General features: G+C 40.0%; 1 gene segment (V, D, J or C); it reads left to right on the forward strand.

Annotated features, from left to right (window-relative positions):
• Positions 1 to 337: 337 nt before the first annotated feature.
• On the forward strand, positions 338 to 829 carry LOC118580223. The segment is given in 2 exon segments: positions 338 to 386; positions 507 to 829. Coding segments are annotated over 2 exon segments (372 nt in total).
• Positions 830 to 8,326: the final 7,497 nt, after the last annotated feature.

An 8,326-nucleotide genomic window follows, 5' to 3' on the forward strand; every position in this document is an offset into this window, starting at 1 on the left:
GATTTATGTACTTTCTAGAATTGTACCATATCTGAGAGTCCCTGTCACAGTGGTAATCATATCAGAGAAATTCTACATTGAACATGACAGATATCAAAATAAAGTGCAACTCTTAGAGTGTTGTTGTTCTTTGTTGTCAAAAGAGGAGCACATTCCTACAAATAAACCTGTACTGCCTTTCTGATCTGAGACATAAGAGGACCACAGGCTGTAATACGTTACCAGCTTGGCCAATCGCCATTGCTGATTTGCATGTGCCCACAGCGTGCCCGCTGCCCTTCCTCATAGTCAGGTCACCCCTGTGCTGGAGTCAGCCTCACACAGTCACAGCACAGACATGAGGGCCCCCACACAGCTCCTGGTGCTGCAGCTGCTCTGGCTCATAGGTAAGAAATTTAATTTCTGTAAATAAATTTCTGAATCTGGTCAGTTATTTCATTATCTTAGTGAAAGGCTTTTCTAACAGTATTACCTATACAAATTTATTTTCAATTTTCTAATCTCAGGTGCCAGATGTGACATCCAGATGACCCAGTCTCCAGCCTCCCTGTCTGTGTCACTGGGAGAAAGTGTCACCATGACATGCCAGGCAAGTCAGAACATTGGCATTGCTTTATCATGGTATCAGCAGAAACCAGGGAAACCTCCTCAGCTCCTGATCTATCATGCAAACAGCTTGGCAGATGGGGTTCCATCAAGGTTCAGCGGCAGTAGATCTGGCACACAGTTTTCTCTAAAGATAAGTCGTGTGCAGCCTGAAGATGTGGCAACCTATTACTGTCATCAGTATGTTAATTTTCCTCCCACAGTGATTCAAGTCATAACATAAACCCCCAAGGAAGCAGAAGTGAGTGGCCTGGCTGCCCCAGATGTTCCTCCTGGTGAGTCACCCGCTGAAACTTCCTCAGATGTTACAGCATTTTGACACGGCTCATGATGATTCTTTTTTTTAATTGTTAGAAGAGGCTAACCAGTCCTCTCTGTAGTCTATATTCTTCCACTTCATCTCCAGCAATACAGAGTACACAGAGGACTTTCCTTTCCTAACAGAGCACACAGTCCTTCCCTGTGAGGAGTCTTGCACACAGTTTTCACTCTCACACACATATACTTCTTCTACATCATTCACTCACTCTTTGCTCACTCAATCTCTCATTCAATCATTCTCTCACATGTCCCTCACCCTCTCAAGGCGTCTCATCTCTCACTCAATGTACATACACTTCACTTACATTCTACATAGCTTCCTCCCTACACTGCTGCTGCTTCCCCCTTAGCCAAACTCTGGAAGGTGGGGGTGGGGGCAGGAGTGGGGAGGACAGGGGAACCCATGGCTGATGTGTCAAATTAAAACACATAATAATAATATATATATATATATATATATATATATATATATATATATATAGAAAAGAAAAATATTTTGGTATTATTTCTGTACATCAGAATTATATAGCCTAAACAGAAATAATCTTCCTGAGCATCCACATCTATAATGTGTCAAAAGATGGAATATTTTCTCTAGATGAACACACAAGCAGTGGGAAAACACCCAAAGCTGTTTATTTTAGAGAGATAAGTGGTGGCACATGAGAAAGTACATACAGAAAACAATGATTTCCACAGTCAGTGACCCAATGGCTTTGCCAGGTGGGGCTTCTTATCTGGTCTGTCAAACACTGTCACCTGCTGTACACTCCCATGGGCTCCCACACCAGAGCATACTTTTAAGAACAAAACAAAACAACAAACGTGATTTATACCCCTATCTCTCTCTGTCTGTCTCTGTCTCTCTGTCTCTGTCTCTCTCTCTCTCTCTCTCTCTCAGAAATATCATCTCTCATTCTCTTCATAATATCCCATTTATTTACCTGTGTACCTCCAGTTCACACAGACTTAATTACTGTAGATTTATATAAAAAGAACAAACAAGTCTGAAAAAATGGTACCACATTTCTATGATATTCTTAGTTATTCCACCCATTGAATTTCTACATTAATTCTAGGCTGAGTTTATTGACTTTTGAAACTTCACTGTTATTAGTTGCATTACATTGAATTTGTGTACCAATTTCAGAAAATATACATTTAAGTGTTTCATTGTGATGGAAAGAATGTCCCTTGGTTAAGAGGAATTGTTGCGGGTTGGGGATTTAGCTCAGTGGTAGAGCGCTTGCCTAGCAAGTACAAGGCCCCAAGGTCCAATCCTCAGCTCAAAAAATAAAAGGGAATTGTTGCACTTGAAAGGACTTTGCTTTGATTCTCAGTACTCACATGGTGATCTACAGCTATCTTTAACTTCAGTTCCAGGGCATCCAGCACCCTCTTCTAGCCTCTAAGGGCACCAGGCCTGCACACTGTATACTTACACTCCTACAGGCAAAACACTCATGCATTTAAAAGTATTGTGAAAGTGGTTCATATTACAAACACAAATATATTCTCTGTTCATTTGTATGCTCTTTAATGTGCAAGGCCTATTATGTTATCCTCAGCATATGTGAAATTTTTTCTTTTTCTTTTTCTTTATTCTTCTCTCATACAATACATCCCAACCACATCCTCCTCTCCCTGCACTCCTCCCAGAATTCCCCAACTCCATTCTACCCCAGATCCATTTCTCCTCCATTTTCCTTCAGAAAAGAGCAGAACTCCCAGGGATATCAACCAAACAGCAATTAACAAGATGAAATAAGACTAGGCACAAACCTTTATATCATGACTAGATGAGGCCACCTAGTAGGAGGGAAAAGGTCCCAAGGTCAGGGAAAAGAGTGAGAGACAGCCCCACTCACTCCCATTGTTAGGAGTACAACAAAAAAAGGTAAACAACCACAACCTATTTGCCAGGGACCTAGCACAAACTCATGCAGGCTCCATGTTTGCTGCCTCAGCCTCTATGAGCCCTACTAAGTTGATTCTGTGGACTGTGTTCTCTGGGTATCCTTGAGTACTCTGGCTCCTATAATCCTTGCTCTCTTTCCTTCTTCAGAGGGGCTCCCCAAGCTTCACCTAATGTTTGGCTGTGGGTCTCTCTATCTGTTCCCATCAGCAGCTGGAGGAAGCTTCTCTGATAACAACTGAGCTAGGCACTGATTTATGAATATAGCAGAATAGCGGTTGGAATCATATCATTGAACTTGTTTTGGCAGTCCTGTTTGGTTCTCCCTTATGTCTCTGGCCTACCAAGCTTCCAGTTCCTGGCCATCCAGGCAGTGTCAGGCCTAGGTGCCCTCTGGTGGTGTGGGTCTCAAATTTTCATTCATTGGTTGGCAATTGTCTCAAGCTCTGTACTACCATTGCTTCAGCACATTTTGCTGCCAAGATTGGTTGTAGATGGAAGATTTTGTATCCAGATTGTTTATGACTATTTTGAAGGGTGTTGTTTCTCATTTCTTTTTCAGCCCATTCGTTATGTGTCTATGAGAAGGCTCCTGATTTCTTTAGCTAGTCTTATATCTAGTCACTTCACTGAAGGGTGTTTATCAGCTATACATGTTCACTGGTAGAATTTTTGGGATCGCTTATGTATACTATGATATCATCTGTAAATAATAAAACTTTGCTTTCTTCCTTGTAGTGATTTTATTGCATTAACTTTTAAGTATTTGTGTTGAGATACCTTTGTTTATGAAAGGAATTTCTGCACTAATTTTACTAGCAAATATTTTACTCCATGCCCTTCACTCATTGTTGCTTACTACATTTGTTGTATCCATGCTATTGTTTTAGATACAAGTGGTGAGAGTACCCATTTTGATATTTTTCTGTAGCATGAGGCATAAAATATCCAACATTTTATCATTGGGTATTATATTTGCCAGAGCAAATAAAATCACTATACTTTGCTTCCTTAGAGATTTATCATGAATACCTATTGACTCTTATAGAAATGTTTTTAAGGCATAGTATAGATTATTATATAGTTTATCTTGTTAGAATGATGAATAATATTGATGTATTGTATAATGTTAAAATGTCTTTTGTCTTGTGAAACACAATAACCCAGGCATAATGCATCATGGGTGAGACTAACAAGGAAGGGAAGCTGGATAAGAGGAAGAAAAGGAGGAAGAAACAGTAAAATACAATTTATATTTTATTTTTTCTCTATATCACTGTCTCACCTTACACATCACTTAGAAAAGACATTTTTAATAAAATAACAACGTTTCTCTATGGTGTCAGATATTATAGTAATGACACTTGCTCATCTCTAAGGTCCCATATTGGTCTCTGTTCACTGTGTGCACTATCTGTGGTCCTCAACCATAGAGTAAGAGGATCCCAGGATGAGACTTTACTCCTTCAGTGTTTCCATTTCAGTGACTATTTGCTGTATTAATTCCTTAACTATTTTTAAGACTAGTATGTGGTAGTCATCATCATGATAATAATGATGTTTATAAGAGGAAAAATTGCTAAGCCTTCATACAACACAGTTGTGATTATTTATTCATTTTAAATTGTACATTTTTTCTTTTTATCATTTTATTGAAAATAGATTTTTGGTAGTCCCAGTTGCAGGCCAGCAGGCATGGCTCCTGAAGGAAGGCCTGCTCCCCACCCAGTAGGCCCTGTAATCTCCAAGTTTCATTCTGTCCCACAAGCCCACCTATATACCTCAGTTGCTCCCTGAGATAGACTATGCCAACTTTGTTTGGATCAAGAGGTGAGTGACTGTTCTCTCAGCCAGTTAGCCCAGTCTCTAGGCCCTAGGCCCCAGAGCACAACTTGTGCCCCACCACTCCCAACATTGCAGCCCCCATTGCAGGAAAGCAGGCAAGACTCCTGTGGGCAGGCCTTCCCAGACACCACCCCACACCCTGTAATCTACACATGTCCCACTATATTCCCCAAACCCACCCAAATCCCAAGATCCAGAGGCTCCCTGAGACACAGACCCTACCAGCACCAACTGGACCAAGAGTGGCCCCTGGAGACACAGATATCGCTTGTACTGATTGGAGAAATAGATAGGTAGGCACCAATGCAAGAATACACTCAACAACGTAAGTGCAATATGACACCACCAGAATGTAGTACAAGAGAGAAATCAAGATATTATACACATTATTTTTCTCCTTTATGCATATGAATATTTGCATAAAAGTCTCTGATACTTTATTTAATTTATAGTTACTATTTAAAATAATCACTCTAACTCAAAAATTCCTATTTTCTCCAATAAGTGTACCAGGGTAATAGTTGTGTTTTTCAAACACTTCTAGTCTGAACAATTGATGTCTCATGAAATTGGATTCAATTTATGATCATCTGATCCCTTCATGCTTATAAGATTTCATAGTTGAAAAGTTTAGATTCAAACATTGATTTGCTCTTAAATTTGTGGAATTTAGAAGTTTGGGCTGTTTTGAGTCATAAAGTAATACATTCCTTCTATGATATGAGAAATAATCTATTATGCAATTTTATCCACATAAATCTACAGGGAGATATGTGGTCATATTTCTAGATAAAAGTATGTGAATTTAAATATTATAGTGATATTTCAAAAATTCTTTTATATATTTTCTTTCAACTGCATTTTCTTACATTAAATACTATGAGTTAGGACATCTGAAAGACTGTCCTTACCATGCTTCCAGTTCATGAAACTACATGCAGATGTTTCCAGATATTGAATTTCTGCCTTTGACTTCCAAGTCTATTAATAGAGTCCCCAACTGAGGAAACTGGAATAGAAAATAATTATCACTGAAGTATACTTTGAACAGAGTTAGTGATGATGAGGGGGAATGACAGTAGATATAATTATGAACATATGACATATCTTCATTAAGTCACACAGTGAGCATAAAAGGAGGAAGGGCATTTATACACAGTAATCTTTAATAGTATGTACTCACTCATAAGTGAATACTAGATGTGAGGAAAGAGATGGACAGACTCCAACCCACAGCTCCAGAGAGGCTAGCTAACAGGGAAAGACTCTAGGAGGGACACTTGGATGACCCTGTGAAGGAGAAGTGGATGAGATCTACATTAGTGGACTGGAGGGGGAGCAGAGGGCGAGGAGTGGGGGATGAGAATATAGGGAAATGGGAGGGTTGAGCTGGAACAGGGACAAAGTGGGAGGGCAGGGAGGAAGATACCATGATAGATGAGGACATCATGGGAAAAGGAAGAGGCAGGGTGCTGGGTAGGCTCTCAGGAATCCACACAGATGGCCCCACCTTGGAGTGCTGGCAGTCGTCTAGAGGGTGCGTGGACTGGTCTACTCTGGTGACCAGTCTAGTGAATACCCTAACCATCGTCACAGAGCTTTTGTCAGTGACTGATGGAGGCAGATGCAGAGATCCACGGCCAGGCACCAGGCTGAGCTCTGGGAATCCAGTTGATAGAGAGAGGAGAGATGACATCAAGATCATGGGGGGAAGATGTGTAGAGATGAATGGCCACACTAGTAAAAGCCCATGAACTGTGGACTGGTGGCTGTGGAGCCCCTATGGGACTGAACTAGGCCCTCTGGATATGGAAATTGGTTGTTTGGCTTGAACTATTTGGTGGGCACCCAGGCAGGGGGATCAGAATCTGTTCCTGGTACATGGGCAGGCTTTTGGGGGCCCCATCACTGTGATGTGATTCCTTGTGCAGCCTTGGTGCAAAGGGGAGCTGCTTGGACCTGCCTAGGCTCAGTGTTCCAGGCTCTGCTGACTCTCCATGGGAGACCTTAATTTGGGAGATGTGGGGATGTGGGGTGGCTATGGAGGAGGGGGAACTGTGGGTGGTATGAAGAGTGAGTAGAAAATTTCTTTCTTTCTTTTTAATTTGTGGAGCTGAGAATTGAACCCAGGGCCTTGCATTTGCTAGGCAAGTGCTCTACCACTGAGCTAAATCCCCAACCCCAAAAATTTCTTAATAAAGAAAAATGAAAAAAAAAAAAACTTTTCCTTTTCCTGAATACACAGATTTCTTTCTGTTCCCAGTTTTCAGGAATGCAGATAGCTTTCAATGAAACTTCTTGTTACACAGATGCCACTGTTGCCTTCTGGACTAAAGGTAAGCAATAACCCTTAATCTTGCATTGTTTCCTATAAAATTGCTCAATTAGTGACACAGCCATGACATGTAAGAGTTAGAATAACAGAAAGTAATAGACTGTAGTATCAGCCAACTACAGAGGGACAAATGGAAATAAGTAAGGGCTGCAAATTAACTATTATTGTGTTGCAGGCAGATAATAGTATCAACTCAGCTTCAAACCACTGCATTTCACAAAACTTTTAGAGGTCATTATTGAGATAACAATTCCCTGTATTAAACCAATCCCTTCTTGAATGTCTTCAAGATCATCTGTTTTGCTATATGACACATAGTTGGTAAATAGAACATAATGGGTGGCATGACTGTTAATTTGTCAAAGGATCTGGCACATAATAAGCCTTAATAAATTAGGTCAAGATCAGGATCCATGACTTTGTCTGAGAAAGACTTAAAAATAAATAAATAAACAATGCATTTTATTCAATGTAAGAGGAGCTAGGCAGATGGCTTAGTGGTGGAGAATAGTGCCTGCTCTTGCAGAGGATATGGGTTGCCAGCAACCACATGGTGCCTCAGAACCATCTGCACTCCAGTTCCAGGTAAGCCAACACCCTCTTCTGGATTCCAATGGCATTTGACCAATACCTGGTACACATAACATATGTGCAGGCACTCATAAAATCAAAATTAACAAATTTATATATATATATATATATAAATTTGTATATGTATATATATGTATATGTATATATATGTATATATATGAAGATAATAAGTTGCCTTCATTAAAAACTGAAGAGAAGGACATTCTGTCACAAGCCTTTAATCCCATTACTCAGGAGGGTATTGCTCATTGGTTAAGAGCACTGGCTCTTCTTCCAGAGGAACCTGGTTCTATTCCCAGCACACATATGGCAGCTCACATCTATTTGTAACTCCAGTTCCAGGGCTTCTGACACTCTGTCACATACATATATGCAAGTAAAACACCAATGCATATAAAAATAAATGTGTATTTAAATGATGAAGCCCATTTGTTAAAAAGAAATTAAAAAAATAACTGGAGAGGAAATTTTTTAATGAGGTAGCTTAAAAGAAGAATAATAATGATAGAGAAAGCCTTCATGAGAAGGATGCCAAATGCGGTGATATCCCCCCAAAAAGTGGTTTCACAGAGAGGCACCAAAGGGGATATCTGAGTTTTATAAGCTTTGAAGTATTTGCCTTGTTATTCAAGGTGTCTAAAATGGCATATTTGGTAAAGACCATTGAGAGTCCAAGTTTGATCATGAATTCACTTGAAATTGTAAAACCACAG

The sequence above is a fragment of the Onychomys torridus genome, chromosome 3 (assembly GCF_903995425.1).
Source record: "Onychomys torridus chromosome 3, mOncTor1.1, whole genome shotgun sequence".
In the NCBI taxonomy this organism is placed as follows: domain Eukaryota; kingdom Metazoa; phylum Chordata; class Mammalia; order Rodentia; family Cricetidae; genus Onychomys; species Onychomys torridus.